Source organism: Rhipicephalus microplus, chromosome 5, assembly GCF_043290135.1.
Source record: "Rhipicephalus microplus isolate Deutch F79 chromosome 5, USDA_Rmic, whole genome shotgun sequence".
Lineage (NCBI taxonomy): Eukaryota > Metazoa > Arthropoda > Arachnida > Ixodida > Ixodidae > Rhipicephalus > Rhipicephalus microplus.
In genome coordinates this window covers 154,292,274-154,318,031 of record NC_134704.1, presented here as the reverse complement: position 1 = coordinate 154,318,031, position 25,758 = coordinate 154,292,274, and the positions used below count along the sequence as shown (strand labels likewise).

Here is a 25,758-nt window from a genome sequence, read left to right as displayed (position 1 = left end):
GATGCTACGTGTTCGTCCATTCTGCGCCTTTTTCATCCGTAATAACCTGTGAGGTTTCCTCGTTGCGTGTAATCCCCCCGTTTTCTAATCTAATTCATAAATACAACATTGTTCTGCCTGATCTGCACCAATTCATTCTCTAGCATCTTAATCCTACTTTGAATAGCAGCCCCTGCCCCTACGCGCGCCCCGGAAGCTTCATCAGCACAGCTCACCTGGCAGGCAGGCAGGCAGGCAGGCAGGCAGGCAGGCACCTCGGCACCTCGGCACCTCGATTCCGGCATTCGACCAGACGCTGGCATCAGGGTGTTCTACCATTTCACCTAGGTGGCACTGGCCCTACTAAGCTTAGTGAAACGTTGTTTCCGCAATTATATCTGATGTTTCTGAAGGCACAATAAGACGTCATATATCAGAGGCTGCGATTGCAAAGCGCTATAAGCGCTGCATTGAATCGTTGATGACACAGTTATGCACTGCGTATATCGGGCTGCACTAATTTGTGCAGCTTCCACACGCACCAACGGTACTTGTCCACCATCTACTGATAGGAGAGTGATGACAACGAGTACGAGAACTGTTGCATTAAACCCCACTGAAAGACAACAGTGTGAACAGTTGAATGCCATGCAAGTGAGTTTAGTGGAGCGATAGAAATACATGGAGAGACAGGAAGTTCGAGGGGGGGGGGTAGTGCTCCCGCACATGCACTACTTAGGCTGACATCTAAGCTTCCTTCGCTTCCGCAGTTAAGCGCGTATGGCTGGTTTTCTGGGGACCTTGTGCCATTTGCATTTCAAAGGTGACATTTGGCAGTAGCATTATCTTCAGTTAGACTGGCTCTGAATCACCTTTTGAGGTGTACAAATATCTAGAGTAGTGGTCTTTATATTAAATTAATAACTAGCAGGGATGTCTTTCTGCATATATTTTCTGTACATTTACGATTACCTCGCTCTAATTGCAGGTGACGACGGCATTCCTATTTCCCACACAGCTTCAAGCTGTGGTGCGTGAGATGCGTCACTCAGGGAGAAGGTTACCAACTCTCCGCAGAATTGGTACTGGCGGCAGCGTGGTTCCGGCATCCGTAGCAGAAGCAGCCTATGAAACATTCAGTGGTCTCGAGCAACTCTTTAATCTATATGCCATGACGGAGTCTTGTGGTGTTTTGACGGCTCATCCGAAGTCTTCCAAATGTCAAAACAGTACGAGTGTTGGAATTCCTGCAACCGGAGTCACTCTGAAGGTAGATTACAGCAAACTCTTGTTGCCGTTCCGAGTAGCACTTGCACCTAATTCGTCGATGTTTCCTGTAACATTATGGTTACATATGTGTTGAACTGGACATCTTAAAGGAGTCGTCTAAAGTTTTCCGAAAATTTTCAACTACTTCTGTGTTCGGAAGTCGCGTCATGTATTCTATACAATACCTCGACCTTGTCTGTATGGTTGATTGGTCGAGTTGGTGATACATGATTTTCAGATGGTTGTAAGCACTCGTCCCTGTCTTTCTGTCCGCGTCTCAGTAGTGCGCTCACATTTCAACACAAGCTCGACCTTGTGGCGTCGCCCGGGTTTATTCAAAAGTTTTAAAAACACAATTACAATCCTTAGCTCACTTTCTTCTCAACTCTACAGCGGACGCCAAAATACAGAAAATAATAAGTCCATGTCGTCAAAAAATCGTAGCGACGCAGTAATATTTTCCCAGGGACCGCTTATCGATGTTTGTAGCATTGTACAAATTCGATTGCAAAACCGAAAAGGCATTACTTCCTCTTTTATAAGCTGTACTGCACAGTGTGACGATGCACACAACTAGAATAGTGGGGACAAAGTCACTCAAAACACAGCGTCAAACAGAACCTAACGCAATCAGTGAGAAAAAAAAAACACCTATGTTGCACTAAGCGAGCGAAGGTATTAGAGAAAGCCCGAATGCACACGTGATGCTGCCAGGACGTTCTTCAAAGCAGAACCAAGCAGATCAGTCACGGTGTTGCACAGCATACAACACGGGACGCAGTAATCGCTTTTCTATGTTGTCATACGTTAATAAATCATGTTAGAGCAAAAGAATGCTAATGCTCTGTTTATGGCTTGTCTGATGACGTCACACTGACGTCCAACGGTTGTGCCTCCGGCACCTTGTGGTGCCGCACGGTCGCTGAGTAGCCTGCAGGAAAACAGTGATCTCAAACTGGTCAGAACATATGGACTGAATATTGCACCGAGTTATTGGGGAAACGGCGTGTGAGATCCGCATCAATGCAAGGAAAATCACGAGCGGCCCACCCCATATTGTTTTCACAAGAAATTTTTATATTAAAGAATGATACATTTCATACCACCGGCTTTTTTTTACACGAGAAACGATTTTCAAGGGTCAGAAAAATTAAGCACCGTCATTCATATCAGCCACGGTGCGAGCACGTCTGTGTGCGTTGAAGAAGCGCTATGCAAGAAATGCCATGTATTACACCTATAAGCTCTTTCCCTATAAAAAAGACTTCCTTTATCGCAGTATAGTATGGCGGATCCTTAATTATTTCTTGAGAAATTAGTATTGTTTACTAACATTGAAGTTACACGTAATTATCACAACATTCACTGCCTATTTAGCAAGCGCAAATGGTAAGTATGAGGTTAGGAGACTCATGACCATAAAAGTACACAATTTCTGTTACTATTTGCACGGAAGCAACAATACAAAGTCATGAGCTTACTGCCACGAACATTAAAATCTTGCTATTTTGGTTGTTACTGCAAGTAAACCGTATGTTTGAACTCATTTGCAGTTTACTAATATGTGCAGTATGCACTGTCTTCTAAAGTTGGTTCTCTTTGAAAGCAAGAGAATCAGATATGAGTATTGTACCTTACATCACTGTCCTGTTACGCTAAAGATGCATGAAATGCTTCATTTGATTGGCTTGGTAAACGAAATGGAAATCACATTATCAGACAACATTATGGATGTGGTCGCATTATTATTAATTGCGTCGGCATATTTTCGACGTCTGGTGAGGTTTAGGTGCTACGCCTTGCACGAGATACTTTCGTGACGACATCATATTCAACAGGGCTGATACATGTGCATGAACGTGTTTAAAATTAGCAAATACGCATGCTCTGTGGGCTAGTTGTGCAGCATATTCAGGAAACTAAACATTCTCTTCAAACAAAATATTTGATAGCAGAAGCGAGTAGCTTCCAACAATGAATATGGTAACGCTTTACGCCTTCATTTCTTTCAATATTATCTTGTTGCTAACACTTTATGCACTATTAGTCAATTATACTTCATTTGTTTATGACCTATGTGTCAGATTTTTTTAACCCCTAATGCCTTATCCACTCTGCAAGGCAGCCAACGGGACGCTCGTCTGGTTTACCTCCCTGCCTTTCCTCTTTTTGCTTTCTTTCACACCTCCGCCATAACCAAAACAGAAATGCCAGAATAGGCGCTTAGATGTTGGTTCCATCTAGTTTTTTTTATATCTAAGATATTGGCGTGATGTTGTAGGCATTTTCTTAGATAGCACTTCTATGGACACTATAGGCTGAGTTTTGGCGTTGGCGTCACCGTTAGTCGACGTCGTATGCCTCCACCGTCATGCCCCGCATGTTCATAAGTCCATATAAATACAAAAGCCAGGAATAAAAATACTTAGAAAAGTATTTTCCGGCGATCGTATTTGAACGGGTGACCACACGCTCCACAGCGCACGGCATTGGCCGTGCAACGGCAAGCTATTCATATACAATTTTTACCCCTGCACTTTGCCGATCTTAGTAAAAATATCAGCGTGTTCTCAGCTTTTCCAGCGACATGGAACGAAGGACGCCCTCGGCGTAAAGCCCAGATATTTTTAAAATAGCAACACTCTCCTCCGAGTGCCCGTTTTCCTCCTCGACTCTGCTCGGATTTGTACCCTTTCCTGGTTGGAGTGGCGCGCAGATCACGCTGAATTATCCACTGGTTTGCTGTAGCTCCACTGAATCAGTGCGCACGCTTTGTTTATTCTGCTGCTTCGATGCGGTCCACGAGGATTTGTCAATTAAAAACCCCACCTTGGTTAAAAGAAAGAGGCTTGATGTACAACATAGTGGATGATATAATTTTTATGCGGTTCGATAAATAAAAGTGGAAGCCTTTCCAAAAAACTGAATACCGACTATTGCCGCTGAGCGGTTTACCCTGTCGACGCTTCTGCTGTCCATAACGCAGAGACATGTTAGGTGCTATAGTGTCAGCGCATAAGGTGTAAACTGAGTTTTGTTTCATTTACTGCGGCCATGACGAGATGAAAGAAGCTAGTCTTCAAAAAATGTAGAAGTTACTTGATAAATTTCCTAAAACAAGTGGACCTTACGTCCATTTATACCAACACCAACACGAAATATTTGTGTAGTGTATCCAGAAAGCCAGAGTACCTAAAACCCACAGTGTTAGCGAAACGACAGTGCCCGTGCCTTCACTCCGTCACAGTGGAATGACGAGATATTGTATTCAATTACCTCTGCGACTTACCTCGCCCCTAAAAAAAAGGTGACTGGTCATACAAAAGTTTCTAATAGTATGGTACATCATATTTGCAGTTTAGACATGCACAAATGCAAGCGCACACTCGCGCATACACACACACAAAAACACGTGCGCACACTCAAGTGCAACTAGCGCGCAAATACAGAGAAACACAAACAAAGCTCACACGCAGGCATATATGTACGCAAAAATGCATGCCTGCGCACGCGCACACACAGACACACGTTCACAACTACAAGTTAGGACCTAAGTTAGCTTACGTAAGTTATGTAAGCTAACAAGTTACACACGTTAGCTTACCAGTTGCATACATTGAAAACCAACGCACGCGCTAAAACACAACAAAGATTCGTCAGGGCACAAATAAAACAACATAGCATAGTGACTCACTCAGAAAAAAATCGACAGATCCTACGCAACTGGAAATGAACGTTATGCGAAGCATGTGGAGGAAAGGTTACCGTGTTGAATTTTTTATTGTGCGACACTTCATAAAATGACGGTAAATATATGTGCAAGAGTTGCACACACAGACATGTGTTGAATAGTTACAGATGTTCATATAACCAGTTTTTTATACTTGCGCAATGATGCCAACTGGAACATGCGTGTTAGCAACACCAGAAGCTGATATGAAGCGCTGATGCTCGCTAGGAGGCTGGCCCTAGACACTGCTACATAAGTCAACTTCCGCGCATGGGAACTAACCACAATTGATGTTAACTCGACGTGGTGGCTATATCAAAGGAGTACATAAGTAATGTTTATAAAATGGGGTACGCAGCGCTGCAACCACTATTGACATTTCACGAAGATTAGCGTCTATTTCAAAAGTAGTTCCGAGACCTGGTGTAGCTCTGTGCTAGAATACTTCATTGCCATGCAGAATGCTTTGGTTTCATTCCAGGTGGACCCCGACATTTATTCTTTGCATTCGTCGGGTTGACGCTACAAATGTCGGGTATTTCTAAATGCACGAGCGTTAAAATTTCCCATGTGTGTTCTCGTCATTCCTGGGTAGATACCAAGTGTCAATCACCTGTGGCACATACCCGCATACCAGCGGCACATACCCTCCCGTAGGTATGTGCCATTGTCTGTCGGGTTGTGTTTGATGATGTACGCGATGGGATTGTGGCAGTATTCATGTGTTTGCTAGTGCTTCCTATTCGTCAAACCATCTTACCCTCCCGTGCTAGTTTTGGTTCACGCCAAATTAAAGGGGTGACCATGAGAGCACCCAAACGTAAGCGGATAGATAGATAGATAGATAGATAGATAGATAGATAGATAGATAGATAGATAGATAGATAGATAGATAGATAGATAGATGCTCAAGTCGCGAAGTTTGCTAAGAAATGCTTCGCATTTAAAAGCTATACCAATATTTATATGTGCTCGCCATTGAACTCAATGCACGATCTAGTTATGCCATAGCATTTTATTGTGAGTGCAACTTCATTCAGATATATAGGGAAATTACGTACAGTTACCTCGCGGGGAAGTACGTGCTTAAAAGGCAAAGTTTTTTCCCTCGATGTTTTGAATCCTCTGCTTCCTGCGCACGGAATTTTTTTTCGAATCAGAGAATGTATTATAGTTTACCTCAGAGAATAAAACATCCCAGCATTATCACGGAGTTAATTTTATCGAGTGGGGCGAATAGCTGGAGGGTTTCTTCGCTAAATGGCGAATGATCCGTGAATATCGCCCACTACATCATCAAAGACATGACAAACACTGTGTATATTTAGACAATAAATTTATTTTTGGTAAGTGGTAGCTGTACGTCGATTCCGTTACCTCTTCATTTTAACGGCTTTATGATCGGTGAAGTGATGGATCGGTGATGGGCGTAGCGGAATGTTTGCAAGGACGAAGTAGTGGGTAGTTTGGAAAGGTGGAACTGTAGGCGGTCACGTAGAAACAAGAGATGGATGCAGTGGGAAAATCTATGGTTCTTTAAAGCGCGCCTGGATACGAGTACACGACCATCTTACGTTTCATAATAGGATGTTAACGTGGTGGCTACATACCAACGCAAGGACAGACCCACACCATTAAGGGCTTCGCTCCTAAAAGCTCTGACGTGCTGCTGCACCGAAACGCGCAGCAGCGAGGCAATGCCACGACGAGCAAAACTCAGAATTCAACTCGGAAGCGTGTTGGGCGTGGGTAGCCTGGAGAATTCATGGCGGCCGTGGTGAAAGAAATTCACACGAAGTTTGTTTGCGCGTGGTTCAGGTGACGTCAGGGTCACCTGATTAGCTAGTAGCGCTCTTCCCAGCCATTCAGCACTGCGGATGATGGGATCAAAAAAGAGGAGGCTGACGGCGCGGCGAAAGTGCGATGGCGTGAATCAAGGAGTGTGGTTACTTTCCAAAATATGGGGTTATGTCTCGGCCGCTCGCTCGTGTACTTTGTCCTATGGTGCGTGAATCCGCTGTGCTCGAGGACGCGCTCATGTCGCCATGGTGGAGAATAATACATCTTGGGCTTTCAGCTGAGTGATTGCGTAGGAGTTACAGGCCGCACGAAGGTCACTTTGCTTTCTGCTGTTGCTCCGTTTGTGAAAACTGTGCACTCTTTAAACACAACGGAGTAACAACTGTTAAATAGGTTTGCGTTCATCTTCAGTATACATGCGCATATATCCTTCAGCGTCCTTTGTATTTTAGTATGGCGTTGGGTGTCGTACTGTAAACGTTGTTAGATCACGGTAGTCCTTCATGTGTATTTTTAGTGTTCTTTCGTCTTAAGCAGTGCACTGCACGTTTTGATCTCGTTGGTGTTCTTCGCGTAACATTCAAGTTTGTTGCAATCACATTCACTGCTTCGACCTTGTGAAGAAACTATGGCAATTCACTTACTCAGATTAGTCTTTAAGTGATATGTTAAAATGAGATCAGTTACTGATGCTTAAAGTACTCAAATGATTTGTGTACAAAATTTGTTTTGGTAGTTGTGCAGAGTACTCCTCATGAACACCAGATACATTCAGCATTAGAAGAACTGAACCTCTTGAGTGATAAAGTGTAGCCAGTTAGCTACAGTTTTATTTTTTTGTGGCATACGGTCACTTTACCTAAACTGCCATCATCCTTGATGAGAAGCTCGACCAGTAAACATATCAAGAGTACTTATTTTTTTCTTCATAATGACATTATTCTGAACGAAACTTCTTTACCTTTTAGGCTGATATTTGATGCTATGTCAAAAAAGGTCATTTATGACTTGAGGTGAATCGTATTCTCAAAATTATTTAGGCACGGGTAATGACACTAAACATGTGTGTCAACGTCTTGGCACGTTTTTTTTTTGTTGCAATAAAACTTTGCGCCTTGAAGTGATACTGCGGAAAATTTACGGATGTAAGTTTTCCGAAGTATCACTTACGGATGTAATTTTTTCCCATGAGCCACGCACGAAAGGGTTCAACATAAAAACCAGTAATAAAGGGTCATTGATATGACATGTCGCTAGAGGACACATTCCGAAAGTTTCGCTGTCTTAGCCATGACTGTAACTGATGTTCTTGGCATCTTCTTTATGAGCGCGTTTCTTATACTCTCCCAACCTTAAAAGTTAAAGAGAAGAAAGAGCACGTGTATATAGTAGGGAAATAGGTTAGAATTTTTAATGGTGTTACTGAGGAAGTTGTGGTAAGGAACTCAGATAGCCAGATGCTGCTCCGGCGAATTGTATGTAAACTTGTGGAGGCATTGTCGGTAGCGGCATTCTCTGTTCAACAGTTTTTCACCCCCTCGACGTTGCCCTGTGCTTCTGTCTTGTATTGTTCCACAGATACATTTACACCAAATAAGCAAAAAACGGCATGGAGGGGAAGGTGAGAGTTTTCGACAAAAAAAAAAGTCTGAAGAGCAGAGATTTTATGCTCTGGGCGACGTTTCGAGAAGGGAACTTGTCTTTTTCAAACCTAGAACTGATCAGTTCTTGCCCGGGAAAAGTCGTGTCCGCTCCTCGAATTATCTATTCGAGCAAATTACTCCTAGTTATTAATTTTCGTTTCAAAGGAACAGCTAGTAAAAGATATGTTTCGAGTATTGCGACAGCGCTTGCAGTTTCTATAGGTTTGTGTATGTATTGCGACAGCGCTTGCAGTTGCTATAGGTTTGTGTATACCTGCTAACTGTTCAGAACTGTACTGAGTAAGTACACAGCAAAATTGCGGCGTTGCCACTGGAACTAGCCTACCGGGGCGATGCTAGCTTTGGCTACGTCTGTGAAAGCTGTAATTTATGCATTCTTGCTTTTTCGTAGATCTGCTGGCTAAAATACCCAAAAAAAGAAAATTTCAAAAGTAAATTGAGAGTTTTACCTGCAGGATTCCAGAATTGCGTCTTATTGGGGAAAATTCTGTATACTAATACTGTATGTGAGTAACCTGCTACAGCCAATACATTGCTTTGTTTAGGTTGTCGACGTCAGCACCCGTGAAAAGCTCGGCCCACACCAGATAGGGGAAATTTGCTTTCGAACTCCGTCTATGGTGAAAAGATACTACAAAAGGCCCCGTGAATCTGCCGAGCTGTTCGACGAAGAAGGATGGTGCAAATCTGGTAAGCCTAGACTTGCAGTTCCAGCGTTTTTAATATGTAATACTATTTGTTGCATAAAGCCGCGTCCAACATTACATGTGTGTAAATCTTCTGCCTCATAGACGACGTTAGGCAGTACATTTAATGACGCTACTATTACGGCGTCCAATGTGCGGAAGCGTTGCAGACTCTCATTTCAACGCCCTTCATTTAACCCTCCCGCAAACAATCAGTGAGGAAAACTCACCATTGTAGCTGATACGCGAGTTGTTCATTTGTAAAGTTGAGTGTGCGTGTCGAACTTTATGCCTTGATACAATCAGAGCTAGGCTAACCAATGCCCTCTGTTTTACAGGATTGCCCTAATTGCACATACAATGTCTCAAGTCCCACGCCATTTTTGTCAGGACAGCAATACGTCTCGGGTTTGTTCTGGAATGTCTAGTTACAACGCGTGTCATGCCACGAAACTTGAAGTTTGCACACATCGCACGTACGAACCATTGCTGTTGTGGCTAGGGGCGACTCCGAGGGCCTTTAGCCACTTTAGATGATCTTCCAACCGATGTATGAACTCTCTCACGAGTACATGATCCAGCAAGGTTTTTTTTTAAAGCAGCACGCTGCCAGCTGATGTAACTCAATTACGCTACATACGAGGCTACCGAAATAAAGAGGTGATAGAATCCTCTGAAAGCTTTCAACAATAGTAACAGCCTGTTGATTGTTGATTCCTGGTAGTGGATACAAGCCACTTGCAAAGCGTAAAACAAGCAAGCGAACTGAGCACGCTCGCTGTCTTTTTTTGTCTCCCACCTTCCCCCCTTTTTAGAATTTCATCATTGAAGATTTGCTGACTTCATGTATAGTACGTATTTTTGTGGTAGCACCTACGGTGAGAGGCACGTTAACGAAGCCTTGGTCATCGACAGCATTAGGTACTGCCCCATCACATCATGTCTCACATTCATAGAGTGGTTTTTGGCCGTAAGCTTTTATTTGAAGTATATGAAAATGCTAAGGGTACTAAAAAGTTAGCGGGTAGCGACTGGTTATGCGTAGGTACTTAGCAGTATTCGGAATGATAAAATGAAACAATGAACGCCTCTGAGCAGGGCGATTGCTGGAGTTATTCACCTGATGTAAAATTACCGTTATTATACTAACAACGTAGCATTCAGCACTGCACCGAATTTCACAGACAAGAAGAAGGAAAGTGGTACACCGCTGTTTAAAAAAATCACTTCCTCTAAGCAGTGGTAGTCACTACCTTTACCGCTAATTTATTTCAAATGGTTAAGCAGTTTGTGTCATTAGATGACTTATATTTACCTTTTTTTACTGACTGGAGGATTTCCTCCCTCCTGGGCTGTTGCACGAGAGTACAAAAGCCGACGTGTAAGGCTCGCAAACCATTCTTTAGGGGGATGCGTGCACTAACAACAGCCTAAGTGAACTATGGCGGCGGCCAAGGAGCCTTGAGCAAAAAGGTGTTTTTAATGAAAGTATATCTGGTTTACTGAACAGAGGGAGGCAGTCGCAATCTACCATTGGATGTTTGTCAGTGTGGTGTTGACGGTAAATGGTTCACCTTAGGAGTGCAACCGATCCGCATGGGCTCTCTAGAAAGCACTAATATTTCGCACTCATTGTGCCTTTTCTCTTTTTGATTGTTTCTCGTGTTTCTCTCTCCCTTCGTCACATCTCTTTTTCCCACATTTTTTATATTTCTTTTTCCTTCTTTCCGTGTATTTTTTCTACTGCTTCCTTTCTCTATGCCTCTTTGTATTTTTCGCTTTCTTCCGCTTCCGTCTTACTGGTTGTGTTGGTCTCTTTTCCGTGCATTTATTTTTCTAACCTCTTTATCTGCTTTTATACTATTTCGCTTCTGGTTTTATCTTTTCTCCTCTATCTTCTCTAACCTTGTCTATTTTCTCTTCGTTTTTTATTTTGTTATTTTCTTTCTATTTCTCACGTGTTTAAAAGACTCGTCTTTCGCCAACCACAGATTTAATAGAACGCTCGTACCTGCTGTAGACTTTAAAGGAGCTTACCCAATTCCAGTCGCGTGCACTATTGCAAATGTTGGTGTAGTGAGGACTCGGAAAACACATCAGGGTAGCCACAAGAATCATTTATGGTTCATTGTCACACTCCTATATTAGCGAAATACGTGATAGCTGTGTTATTGTGGTAATGGAGGCAGTGCAGGAGCGCATGCCGAGTACATTCTCTGCGGGGCAAGAGTTGAGAATGAAAATTCAGGTTATTTGATTGGCCGTGTTGTAACGAAGCCGCTACGGTGACACCGTGGTGCGACCCAATCTTCTTTGGACCAGTGTCAGCCTGGGAGGAGATGGAGCGTAGTTCGGTGTCGCTGGTACCGAAAGACGAGGGGCGGACGCCACACGAGGGTTCGGTGAAGAATGGTACACTGTAGCATCAATGGCGCTACTTGATGCAGGTGCGCCACAGTCAGCAGACATTGTCTCGCAGCAATCACAATGATAAGCACTCATACTTGCTGTCCACTGTTCAAGAGTCGGAAGGAGATGCCGTGTGTTACGTTTATAAACCCGATCATCGTCCGTTTCCTCACTGCAGGACCTTGGATACGTTCATGCCAATGCAATACCTCTCGGAGTCCAACCTCGGAGGCCATTTCCTCGAAGTTGCGACCGCGAACTACAGTTCACTGGCAGAAAGCTGCGCAGCCGGGCCTAGTACATACCCTATGCTCAAGATTCGCTCCAACACTGCCTCGGCAACCGATGCCAAAACAACCTTGATAGTGGCCCAGAGTGGTCTCCAGCCACATCCAACGGGAAAGCTTCCCCCATGCTCGTCATCACTTGGACGATTTGGGTCACTTGCACCCGTCGTACCTAAAGGAGTACTGACACAAAGTTTTGGGGCCGAGATAGCCTTCGGGGTTGATTCTCGATAACATTAGTATATCATCGGCAATTGCTGAGTAATACGGCGGCTCTTGGGTTATTCGAACCGCCAACACTATTTAATGGTGGTGTCGATGATGGTAACGTTGATGTATACTAGATGATCAAAGGTGCGTCTGCTATGCCTTTCAGCACTGTGCCGCATTCTCAGACTCACTCATGTGGACGTCAATCTGGTGGCATAGGGCGATGACGTCGTGAATGTACACGACGTACGACTCCGTCGACGTCTGTGCACGAGCCGCCAATTGATTCCGCGCTGAGATCTACCGCCCAACAGTGTCGCCAAAAAGGTCGCGGATCTTCTCTTTAAAGGAGTCCCAGCTTGTAATCTCCGCTTCGTGCGTCTCGAACCACACCCGTGGTGGGCCATCGAGGTAAAAAAAAAAGGACATTGGCCAGAATAAGAGTCGGGTCCCACCTATAGCTTGCGCTGACCCATTCGTACCGGTTTATCCATTTGTCAACGTCAACGCCATCCTGACCGGAAAATACACCGGAATCACGAGTAGGAGGTATAACAACGTACGTAGAAGTCACGAAAGCTGCAGGTGGTGAAGACGATGGTTGTTGAACTTGTGACATGGTTGGACCTATGATCATGTGGCTGTTGCGGAGCTTCGTGATGAAGACAAGGAAGTACCCAGCACCTCCACCACAAAGATGTTACGTAAAAATGACCCGAGGCGTGTCTATTTAGAATCTATATTGAAACTGATGTGTATCGCATCGACTAAGATGGAGGACAGCTCCCACAACCGACAGTACACTTCCTTGTTCTCGTCTTCTGACCCCTGATATGTCAGCTACGTGGCAATATGAACAACCATTATAGCTTCGAAGGAATGTTAAATTACTTTTCAAGTTTGCGTGAGCGACCGACTCCATAGCGCCACAGACACCAACGAAGGGGATCCCGAGGGGACCCCTTACTTCCCTCACGTCACCACGCGGCGGTCAACAAAACAAGTTAAGACGTCATATCCGCCATTTTTGGTTTGCCACGTTAGTTCCCGAAGTCTATATTTCTCGGCGGTTGGTTGCGAGTGCGTGGCCTTGGCGCACGCTTGGAAAGTTTTATGTTTGGCGACCTTCCAGTCCCGTTTCATATTCGAAAGCAATAATTGGTGCGGACTGTGTGGAAGAACGACTCAGTTATGTGTGCTGACGTGATCAAGAGTTGCACACGCTAGTCGGCGACAGTTGCACCCAGTTGTTGGAACTCTCACAAATCAAAACTGATTAATAATGAGCAGCCTGTAATTATCTGTCGCGTGCGTCAGCAAACGATGTGTCGTGTCATGACTAACAGCCCTACACCAACGCATTGCAGCAGAAAAACGCGAGGCTTAAGTTTTTGTGTCAGTAACCCTTTAACACCTTAACAGCGCACCCGTATGTCTACACGGACGCCGCGAACACGATGGGTGCCCTATCACAACATGATCCAGGCGTGTCCAGAGATCTTGACAAGACGAGCCTTGACCAGCCGGAACCATATGCGTGGCCGCCATGGTACTTATTGGATGGGGAGCACCTGGACGTTTGTTATGCGCAAAGCGTTCTAAGTTTGCTGTGCGTGAAACGTTCTTAGCAAAGCGTTCCATAAATAATTTCGACGTGCCTGGGACTCCTGTGGGCAGTGCCATCGAGGGCTACATGGTGGGGCGTCAATCCTCGGCTGGTGATAAGAATTACGAGTGCTATGGCTGCAATGTTTGCAACACTTTGTCGGGGACCACCACTACAAGCATCTCGGGGAGCACATCAGAGGTACCGCAAGGCCATGGTGTGCATCGATCGTCAACACTCATCACAGATGCTCATCGCCACTTCTTCAGTAACGGGCGGGAGATGCCGCTGCCGCAGCTGGATCCTTCACGAAGAGCGCGAGAAAGTCCACTTATTGCGGCATTCAACGGTTGCGAATACGCGATTTCTTGTCCTGTTTGTACAACTACGGTGGAACAGACGACAACTTGACTTGCAGCGATTAAGAAACAGTCAAGTTCACCCGCCAGAGACATTGTTGGCAAGTTTTCAGAAGACGTCAAATTGTGGAAAACTCCGAGCGCAGCAACAAAGCGAATTCCGACCTCTGGAAAACACAGAGGAAGATCTTCACGCGAGGCGCAATGTGGTCGAGACGGATAACCGCAATTCAGCCAGTTCCGGCCACCAGGAGCACTGACGGCCTCTCCACACGCTTCGCAGTCATGGCCGAGTGTGGTTACCAAGAAAGACGCTGGGGCTCGGGCGCGCGGGCAGCGAGATGGAAGTAGAAGAGATGGAATTCAGAGAATAGAACAGCCTGCTCGCAGCAATGGTGCTGCCTCTGTTTTGTTTTTTCTTTACAGTACGTTTGGCACTTCATGCTTCTGCATTACTACATGTTTCTGTTTATCCGTGCTCACATGCGTTAAAACAAATTAGAGGCCGAAGCCTGTATGAATTCTGTATAACTGCTAAGCAGCGACAAAATTTATTTTAAGCACAAGCAGTGTACCCACAGGTCGCGGGTTCGTATCCCGGCTTCGGCGGCTGAACTTCCGATGGAGGCGGAAATGTTGAAGGGCCGTGTGCTCAGATTTGGATGCACGTTAAAGATCCCCAGGTGGTTGAAATTTCCGGAGCCCTCCACTACGGCGTCTCTCATAATCATATGGTGGTTTTGGGACGTTAAACCCCACATATCAATAAATCAAGCACAAGCAGCGTCCGCCTCCGTTAAATTCTTCGAATCATTGGCCAGTAAGTCAAAATAAACGCAGAAAGCAGTGACCTTAGCACACTGCCTATAGTCTCAAAGGATTGCCAAGAAAAAATAGTACAAATGGCCACTCAAGGGGGACATTACAAAGACAGTAATTTGACCATTGATTACCGAGCAGAACAAAACTTATACACACATCCGCAGGACGAGCTTTACGGGACTGAGCATGTAAGGTGTGCCGACTGGTATCATAGTGTGGACCTGCAGCCATTCGGCCTGCTTTTTTTCTTAACTTTTACCACTCTATCCAGCCTCACGCATGTAGTTTCTTTAGGGTGGAGCTCTTACGTACCCGCTCCAGCGTTGAGCGTCGTTCCTTTGTGATTCTCAGTTTAGCCGCCTGACTGGTCAATGTCTTGGACATCAGAGTGCTGTCGGAAAGACGATCAAACTGTGGCGTTGGTGTTTGCTTCGTAACATGGGATGTGATTTTTTTCATCTTGCCTATTGCGTTGTCACTTGTACGTTGCAAGGTTATTTGCTGCTGGTGCTTCATTCACGGCTTCTCAAAAGTGTTCTGAAAATTAAAGAACCAAGAGCTCCGTCAGATGTTTCTTGGTCATCGCTGCAAATGGCTTAGGTGGTGCAACTGCAAAACGTTGCAGTACAGATTGAAGGTATTGAGCGTAAGAGCTTATGCGAATGAAATGAGAGGTCAGCACATAGAATCCTGATAAGTCACAGGGCAAATAAGGTATTGACGGTTGAACCAGATGACGATTTAATGATTGCAGTTTCACAGCAGTGGCCACTGTTATGTGTCGTTTGTCATGCGATCACCAGCGAAATTCACCACATTTTCGTACGTAATGTACAGAACGATCCAGCGTTACTGCATTTTACTCGCTTCCGGTGAGTAGTTCAGAGAATTAGTTCAAATATTCGCAAAGTGTATCGAACTCTGGGGGCGACATCACAACAAATATATATATATATATATACATATATGTATATATATATATATATATATATATATATATATATATATATATATATATATATATATATATATATATATATATTTATATATATATATATATATACGGGTGCGAGACAAGTGGCTCTTCAAGTGCCTTTCGTAGCAGTTGTTATAGATATAAATTTATCGGTGATGACGTTATACTGCCTGATACGAATTCTGAGTGATGCTTCTTATCGAGACAATGTCAATGATGTTTGAACTTTTGGGTGTATGTTGTATCACGTTTATTTTAACATTCACTACATACAGCCACAGAAACTGCCACCGTTCAGGTGCTACACATACCACTTTGTGCACAGCAGACTTTGCGATCCAAGCGTAAAGCCGACAGCGTTGGAATGGTACGCACACCACTCTGTACAGAAGGGGCGTTGCGATGCAAGTGAAATGGTGACAGTACTTTTACGACAAGCCAAGCCAGCCACAGCGCACGTTCCAGCGCTGCATATGCCTGAGCTATGACTGAGAGACCAGCAAATGTCACAGAAAAATGCAAAGAAGTTAGAGTGCAGTGGCTAGCCATATCGACGAATTCTACGTTCTCTCTCTTTAATCCTAGTTCGCTGTATCAATTGTGCCACCGACGCCAGATAACCGCAACGCCTTCCACAGCAGGGAAGACCACGTAAACGCAATGCCCTAAAATTTATTTCTAGCTCTTTCCCGTACTAATTAAAAAGTCTCTCGGGGTTAAAAACGCACCAATGTGCAGACACGTGATGTTCAAGAAAAAAAAAGTTTGAGCCCGGTGACCCTCCTACAGATGTCTTTCGATCAATACGTTATTAATCATCATTATGATAGCTATCAGCCTAACTACGCCCCGCCGTGGCGGCCTAGTGGCTAAGGTACTCGGCTGCTGACCCGCAGGTCACGGGTTCGAATCCCGGCTGCGGCGGCTGCATTTCCGATGGAGGCGGAAATGTTGTAGGCCCGTGTGCTGAGATTTGGGTGCACGTTAAAGAACCCCAGGTAGTCAAAATTTCCGGAGTCCTCCACTACGGCGTCTCTCATAATCATATGGTGGTTTTGGGACGTTAAACCCTACATATCAATCAGTAAATCAGCCCAACTACACCCACTGAGAGGCAAAGACACTTCCCCCGTTCTTGCAATCAACCTGGCGCTGTGCTTGATGCTGCCACATTATAGCACCAAACTGATTAATCTCTTCTGGCCTTAGAATGTTGTCGCTTCCTCGTGCATTCGCCGTCTCTTGGAATCTAGTCAGTTAACCCTAATTGCAAGAGATTTTTCTGTCTACGTGCTCCATGACCTGTTCATGTTCATTTTCGTCTTGGTATCAACAATGATGCCCTGAACACCTGTTTGTTCCATTACCCGCTTTACCTTCTTCCTATCACTTATGGTTACGCCAAGTACTGTCATTTGTTTAACTTACTGCTGGTCCTCAATTTAGGTTGAACCTTCTATGCCAGCCTCCATGCTTCTGATTGTAGGTGTATTATTCCTTTAGGGCAAGTATGTATCGCGATAAAAAGAATAAAAAAGATGCAGATGTTATATACCTTTTTTGTGAAATAGTGCTAAAGTAAGTTTATTATTTAAGAATTCTTAAAAAATTTACCTCACCCCGCCATCATCTTCTAGTTATTACAGTGTGAGGGTTCAGCTGCGAGCTTATTACCTGTCCTAGGTAGACATAATTTTTTGCAACTTCCAGCGTGTTCCCAAATATCGCAAGGCGCGGTTCTCCACCGAGACTGTTGATTAATAATTTAGTATCAATTATACAAGTTCTCGCACCTGCTGTGCTGCTTTCTATGACCAGTTCAGTAATCATAAGCTTATCCGTCCCCTGAGTCATGGCAAAGTCAGCACAAGAGCGTCATAATCGATTTGAAGGATACTAAGGTTCTGCCCACTATTTTTACCCTAACTTCCTAATAGAGCACTCTGAAAATTGCACATAAGTATTCGCTAAATATCTTTGGGGATATCATGCCTCCCTACACTGCACCCTTTATTTGTATTCAGTAGCATTCTTTGTAGAGCACTTTAGTGGCTGAGAGTCCTCTGTAGATTTTTCGCAGTAAGTTTCTATACGTCTTTCGATGCCTTGATTCCACCGTTCGCACGCTTAATACTAAAAGTACTTGTGGGTAGTTCAATAAATTCAAATAACGTTATTCCTTTCCATTACTCAGGTGACGCTGGGTACTACGACGAGGATGGATGCATATATTTCTCTGAACGCCTCAAGCAAATGATCAAGTGCATGGGCAACCAAGTTGTTCCATCTGAGCTTGAAGAACTGTTGCTCCGCATGCACCCCACTCAGATAGCCGAGGTTTCTGTGGTAGGACTGAACCACTCGGATTACGGTGAAGCTCCAGCGGCGGCTGTCGTTCTGACAGAAGAAGGCAAGAAGCAAGACCTTACCACTTTCGTCAACGACGTAAATGCCACTGTTTCAAGTAAGTCAATTAGAGCAACCATGTGTCACTCCTTTCTTTCTTTTATGTAGGAGCTATCTTCTCTTCGCAAGGTCCACAGTCAATTTGAACTTTGAGAATTGAAGAAGACGAAGTGCTTCGTTTACGGAACACATCTTGCTCGTCTTTGTGCTTTTCTGGATTTTTCGCTGCAGTTGCGGGGTCTATCGTCCCATATATTGTAGTGATGGATTTTCAACCTCACGGGGCACCGTCCGAGTCTGGTTCGACCGCGGGGACTGCTTTGAGGAAGCGAGAAAACGGGTCTAGTGAGAGTGAGGACACTGAGATGTACTCCGCATCAAGCGACGAGTCCTCGTACGACAACTTCCAACCCGTCCTGTACCGCAGGGCTGAACGACGGATCGTCAATGCATCTTCGGCATTCAGCCTGACTACCGTGAAGATTGCCCCTCAGCGATGGCCCCACTCTATCCTGTTTGTGCCGCTGAAGGCTACCGACAGTCTACGCGGGCTGAACAGGCAAGCGCTCTTTGTGTATCTCGAAAATATTACGCCAAATCAGATCAAAGAAATACGTCTAAACGCTAGAAGGAACATCTTGGCAATCGATGTGCTGAACCCACGTGCGCTGAACGCGCTTCAGAAAGCAACGCAACTGGGTAGCATCAATGTCGTCTATAATACCAGCTGATAGCACCACATCAACAGGAGTCATTTATGACATCGCCACTGAAATTCCAAACTCCGATCTCTCAGTGCAAATAAAACCAGGAAATGAAGATAACCTGATTGTGAATGTCAGCCGCCTTGGTAACACACATTGTGTGAGAATTACGTTCAAAGGGGACTGTCTCCCCTCCCATGTGAAGTTTGGCCACTTTCGTCACCAGGTCCGACCATTTATTCCGAAACCTATGCGATGTCATAAGTGCCAGAAGATCGGCCATGTGCAGGAAGCGTGCAGGAACTCCGAAGTGTGCCCCCGATGCTCAGAACTACACACCGAGCACAAATACAGCGCAACCATACTAAAGTGTCCTAATTGTCAAGGTGCCCGCAGTGCATCTTCCACAGACTGTCCACGCATAAAGAAGAAGTTTACTATTCTAAGACAAATGGTGCGAGACAGCTCTACCCACAAATAGGCCACGGAAAAAGTTCGCCGAAGACGACGACGTCACCGTCGAAGATCTTCGCGAAGAACACAGTCAACTACAAGAAGTAAGTCAACGCATCTGGGAACGGCGCCCACTGCAAGGTACACCGCGGCGAACGTAGACGATAAAAGAGAGAAAACAAGTAGATCTCTCTCTACTGAAGAATGGCTGCCACTTACGCGTACGCAACTTGTGGAAGAACCACATCAGAAGCCGCATTCATCAGAGCAAGCTACGACAACAGAGGAGCAGCGGAACTTGGATAAGCAACTGATTGCTCTTCTACGACCCATAATTAATGTCATTCGCACGGTGTTAAACAACATGCGTACAACGTCAGCCAAAAGTGCACTTCATGTACTGGACGCTCTGAGTCCGGTACTGGCGGCTCTTGAGTAGATAATGGCCCACCAGCCACTGTCTTTCAGGGAAGAGGTCAAAAAAGCAACAATGTTTCAGTGGAATGCACGGGGACTGAAATCACGCATTGCAGATTTTCGTCGGTTCGTTTCTACCAATATGTTTCCATCATCGTCATCAGTGAGCCAAATTTATCGAGCGCTATTAGACTCTCCGGATACGAATCATTTATGTCGGCTTGTTATAGTAGAAACAGCAAGGTCCTGCTGTTTATTCAACGTGATCGACCTGACCTACATTCTTCGGCCTGTACAACCTGACAAAGATAACCAATATATATACTTAACAGTGAAGAAAAGGGGTCTTATTGTCACTGTTGTCGGTGCATACCTGTCGCCATCAAGTATATTTGACCACAGAAGACTAGGACACATCCTATCATCCACTCCTGGCCCATGGGTGATCATCGGAGACTTCAACGCCCACCATACGCTATGGGGGAGCCCGCAGATCAGCGCAATGGTTAGAAGTCTGATAACGTTTGCTTCAGACAACGAGCTGTCCTTGTTAAATGACGGCAGCCAACATTTTTACGTGGCCCTGGATACAGCAGTTGCCTTGACTTGGCTTTTGTTTCTCGAGGTCTCGTCAGATGTGCCGGATGGTTTGCGGACATAGAAACACATGGGAGCAACCACATTCCCACATATGTCAAGATCAGAGGATTATCACCTTGCAAGGTACGCGAAACTACCCAAAGAGTGGACTGGGCCAAGTTTGAATCTCTCATTGAAGAACGCTGTCAAGATAACACCTCATTTGACTTAGAAGAGGTGATCAAGTCCACAGTGCAAGACACAGTGTGCACCCTCAGATGCTCTTCGAGAGTAACCGAATTTGATGTGGAATTAGAACGACTTCGGGCTCTCCGACAGCGTGTGGAACGAAGGTACCGACGCGCGAAAGCAATCGACGATTTACGAATCGCTAGACGTCTTCAGAAGATACAACGCCGCATAGACAAGCTAGAGTCACAACGTTGGGCAGCCTTCTGCGCTTCGTTAGATCCTTGCAAGCCTTTATCACACTTGTGGAGGACAATAAGAGGGCTCCGGACATCTCCCATGCAGCGGTCTCCATTCAAGGCTCTAGCTCTCTCTCAACAGAGATGGGAAGTTGACGTGGCACAAGAGTTCTGTGCCAACTTATCTGGTCAACTCACAGATCCCAACATCTCCACGCTCTCACGTGGTGGCACGACATCACACGATCACCATATAGACCAATTTTTTTCTATTCATGAGCTTACAGCAGCATTGTCTTTGTGTAGACGGACATCAGCACCCGGGCCTGATGGAATATCATACAGAGCACTGTGTCACCTTGGTGAGTGTGCGAGGAGTGCCCTCCTCGATACATACAACGATTCGTGGCGAGAGGGCACCCTCCCATTTAACTGGAAGACCAGCCGTTTGGTGCCATTACTGAAATCAGGCAAGTCACCATTGGTGCTCACATCATACCGCCCGATTGCACTGGCTAGTTGCTTGGGCAAAGTGACGGAGAGGATGGTACTTGGACGGCTAGAATGGTTCCTGGAGCATCACAACATCTACCCGGACGCTATGACGGGATTTCGCCGTGGCCGGTCATCAATTGATAGCGTCATAGACCTGGTTAGCTACGTGCAACACGAAAAAGGCCGTAAGCGTCTCTGCGTTTCTTTATTTCTTGATGTTAAAGGGCCGTACGATAACGTCACACATGAAGCTGTCCTCACCGTGCTCTAGGAGGTAGGAGTGGGTGGTCGGATGTTTCAGTGGCTACGCAGCTATCTCTCTGAGCGATCCTTTTTCGTGAGAACCGAGGATGCTGACACTTCGCTACATTACAGCCACCGCGGTGTTCCTCAGGGTGGCATACTTAGCCCTTTACTATTCAACCTGACGCTAATAGCTCTCAATGAGCATCTGCCAAGTACGGTCGGATTGTCATTGTACGCGCACCACTGCACCAGAACGGCACCGAGACCTACATTGCTGACGTCAGTGTGAAGTGCTGTAGGGGCATCCTGCTCGAAGTGCGTGAGGAGTGGAGGTGTTGGCAGGCGTTGTCGTAGTTCATTGAATGTCATTTGCTCTTGTTCACCCCAAAAGAAGGGGACGCCCTCACGTGTGAGTCTTGTCAATGGCGCAGCAATAGACGAAAAGTCCTCGATAAATCTCCGGTAATAGGCGCACAACCCTAAGAAGCGTGTCACGGCCTTTTTGTCACGTGGTGCCGGAAATTGCGCTACGGCGTCTATTTTGGTCGGGTAAGGTGAAACACCTTCGTGACTGACGACGTGGCCTCTGAAGCTGAGTTTGTTGAAACCAAAATGACATTTTTCTGGTTTTAAACTAAGGCCGGCCGAACGTATGGCTTGGAGGACAGTGAATAAACGGCTGGGATGTTCCTGAAATGTTGCTCAGAATACAATAACATCGTCCAGATAGAACAAGCATATTTGCCATTTCAGGCCTGATAGTACGTAGACCATGAGACGCTGAAAAGTGGCTGGCGCCGAGCACAACTCAAAAGGAAGCGCCTTAAATTCGTATAGGCCATCGGGCGTCACGAAGGCCGTTTTTTCATGATCTCTCTCGCCGACTTCTATCTGCCAGTAGCCGCTTTTTAGGTCCATTAAAAAGTAATAGCGCGCATGACGTAGTCGATCTAGTGAATCATCTATACGGGGCAGTAGATAGACCTCTTTCTTTATGACTTGGTTCAACTTGCGATAATCAATACAGAAGCGCAAGCTGCCGCCTTTTTTCTTGACCAAAACCACGGGGGACGCCCAAGGACTTTTCGAAGGTTGTAGGACGTCGCTGCGAGCATCTTGTGTACTTGCTTCTGAATCTTCTCGCACTCTTTCGGAGCCACATGGTAGGGGCTCTGCTGAATTGGTCGCGTGTTGTTTTTAGTAATCATAAGGTGCTTGGTGAATGGTGTTTGCTGGACCTTTGACGTACGCGAAAAGCAGTCTTCGAAATTGGTCTGTAACACAATGTCCGTCAATGAGGACCCTAAAATCGGCGCGTACAACTTCATCGGCAATAGTATTCGTCGTCGTATTCGTCGTCGTTGTCGTCATACCTTCTTGCGATGATAGGGGGAACTCTTCAGTGTCTCGACGATTGGCAACGTTGCCCCCCGAGGTCGCAGCAGTTAATTTTCCCAGTGCTGGCCAGGCGAGCGGCTTCTGGTGACGTTCGCGTAGCTCTGAGGAAGTCACGGTGACGCGCAGGTGATGGAGATCGCCAGCGACACGGTAGGGTTGCTTGGTCAGGCGATAGTTGATCAGCATCGTGGGCATGACGGTCTTCGGAGCGGAAAGAAGCGGGACAAAAAGTTCCTGAACCCTGAATTGCCATGACGGCAGTAGCGGGCAATGTGACCGGGTTCCCCGCAGCGCAAGCAAATAGGTCGACAGTCGGCCATGCACCATAAGTCATTTTGCCGAACTGGCGATCGTCTCGTAGAATCCCGTTGCCACCAAGGTACGGCAGCGGGTCGTGGCTGGAAGGGCGTCGCCACAAATGTCAGTGGAGGGCGACAGACCACATCAGCATAGCTCACTGGATGTGGCTCAGGACTTGGCGCTGGTGTGTATTGGCTTGCCTTAACTCCTGACGGACGATTTGAGCAACAGATGCGACTGGCGATTGGGTAGGGGGAATGCAGATGGCCCGAAGTTCCTCCCTAATCATTTGTCACAGGAAACTTTCGCATATGGCAGTGTTCTGAGCTGCAGCACTTACTGCCGTGTGGTTCGGCAGGCGGTCAAAGTGTCGGTATCGTTGTTGCAGTGCGCGCTCGATGACAGTCGCCTCTCTTATGAATTCGTCTATTGTTGTAGGTGGATTTCGTACGAGGCCCGCAAACAATTGATCCTTAACACCTTGCATTAGTTCACGCACCTTCTTCGCCTCGGGCATGTCACGGTGAGCTTGCCGAAACAGACGGATCATACCCTCTGCGTACATGGCGGCTGTTTCATTGGGTTTTTGCACGCGGGCTTTAATCAGTTGCTGTGCGCTATCCCGTTGGTCTGAGTTTAAAAATCTAGCGAGGAGCTTTCGACGGAAATATTCCTAAGAGTGGAATGTAGCCTCACGGTTCTCATACCACGTGCGAGCGCTATCTTCCAGTGCGAAATATGCACAGCCAAGTTTATGCTGTTTGCACCAGTGGTTGGATACAGCGACCCGTTCGAACTGTTCAAGCCAGTCCTCAACATCGTCGTACTCTTCCCCGTGGAAAACTTCCGGAACGCGAGCATGTTCAAGAGTCACCTGTGAGAGAAGAGTGGCCTGCGATAGAAAGATAACGATGAATGCGGTAGGAGCTGCCATGCTGGTAAAAGGCAGACAGGCGCGGACTCAGAGCTTAGGCCTAGTAGGCGCCGACTGAATCGGTGCACTGAAGTCGTGACGAGGGGCTGAGTCTCTGGACTAGGTTAACGGGTCCGAGCAAGACTGTCCTGCATCAGGTTGTAGGCTTAATCACCTCGACCAGTGTCACAACGTCAAAACAGAGGTCTTGCCGCAGAGATTGAGACACTACAAGCAGGTCGGGCCTTTTAATAGAACGCGCAAGAGAGTTCTTCTTTTTCATCCATTTCATTGTATTTCATGGCACATGCACAACTGCCATTGTCTATCTTTTTGACAAGCACGTGACAATATGTAGTGGAGCTCGAAGTCTCCGTCAAGTGACAGGAAACGCTTTTGGTACTTCGAAAGGACGCCCTGCTCCAAGATCCTTGCCTGTATTTGGGCGGCGAGGCATTTGGCATAGTTTCGCTCCTGTACAGCCTAGGGTGATGGGGCGCCATTTGGAATGGGGCTGCAAGTCTCCTCGCTTGAAAATCAGGACCATCGGGTTTGTGCGCCATGAGTCTGGTGTTCTACAGCGATAAACACATGCGTTGAATAATGCAGCCTTGAACCGGCCAGGCTTCGGGGTCGGCCACTTTCCATCGGTGGTAGGTGTGGTGTCATGCGAATGTGAAATCCAGGTGGAGTTGCTGCCATCTGCGGCTCGGCCAATCCCAAGTTTGTAGGGGGGCTTTAGGTGAAGCGTTCTGCGTCAACTGACAAGTACAGCAACTTTTAACAATATTTTGAATATCTGGGGTTAACTGAGGCCACTAGATAGGTGTGCGCGAGCATTTTCATGCGTGTAACTCCGGGGTGACCTTCATGACAAAGTGCCAATACTTGTTTACGCAAACAGTGTGGAACAATTACCAGATTTTTCCACGTAACGCACTGCTGATCTACCAATAGTTCATACCGGCGAACAAAGTATGGTTCGAATTCACTATCAGTGACATGCACAGGCCAGCCGTTTTTCGTGTACCACAACACTTTCGATAGCACTCTATCAGTACTCGTTTTCTTGCTGATTATGTCGGCAGACAGTGGAAGTTCATTGAAAACAGAGAAAATTGTACGTAATCTGAGACATCTCGCTCATTCGCCAACGGCAATCGCAAAAGCGAGTCAGCGTTTCCCATGTTACTGCCTTTTCGGTACTCCCATCTGTATTTGTACGCCACCAGTACCAAAGCCCATCGTTGCAGGCGCATTTCAGACATTACTGGAACTGGTCTGCCGTGCCCCAGAAGGCTAGCTAATGGCTGGTAGTCCAAATAAATGACAAAACTACGCCCAAATGGGTATTTCTGGAACTTCTTCATCCCAAAGACCACAGCGACAGCCTCTTTTTCAATGTGACCATGATTTTTATTTGCTTTGCTCAGTGCCCTAGACGCATAAGCAATGGGTTTTTCCACCTTATCAATCTTATGAAACAGAATGGCGCCCACGCCATACATGGATGCGTCACACACCAGCGCTATCTCTTTCGTTGGGTCGTAGTATGTCAAAACGTTTCCTTCCGTCAACCACGTTTTACTTTGCTGGAACACTTGCTTTGCCTCCCGGACCAT

The 25,758-nt window shown here is 46.0% G+C and overlaps 1 protein-coding gene across 1 annotated transcript in view; it reads left to right on the top strand.

Annotated features, from left to right (window-relative positions):
• Positions 1-25,758, top strand: part of LOC119174143 (uncharacterized) — a 145,155-nt gene that overhangs the window by 101,315 nt on the left and 18,082 nt on the right. The window contains exons 7-9 of the mRNA XM_037424963.2: positions 968-1,249; positions 8,988-9,132; positions 17,992-18,261. Of these exons, the coding sequence (XP_037280860.2) occupies positions 968-1,249; positions 8,988-9,132; positions 17,992-18,261 (697 nt within the window). The remainder of the gene's footprint in view (positions 1-967; positions 1,250-8,987; positions 9,133-17,991; positions 18,262-25,758) is intronic.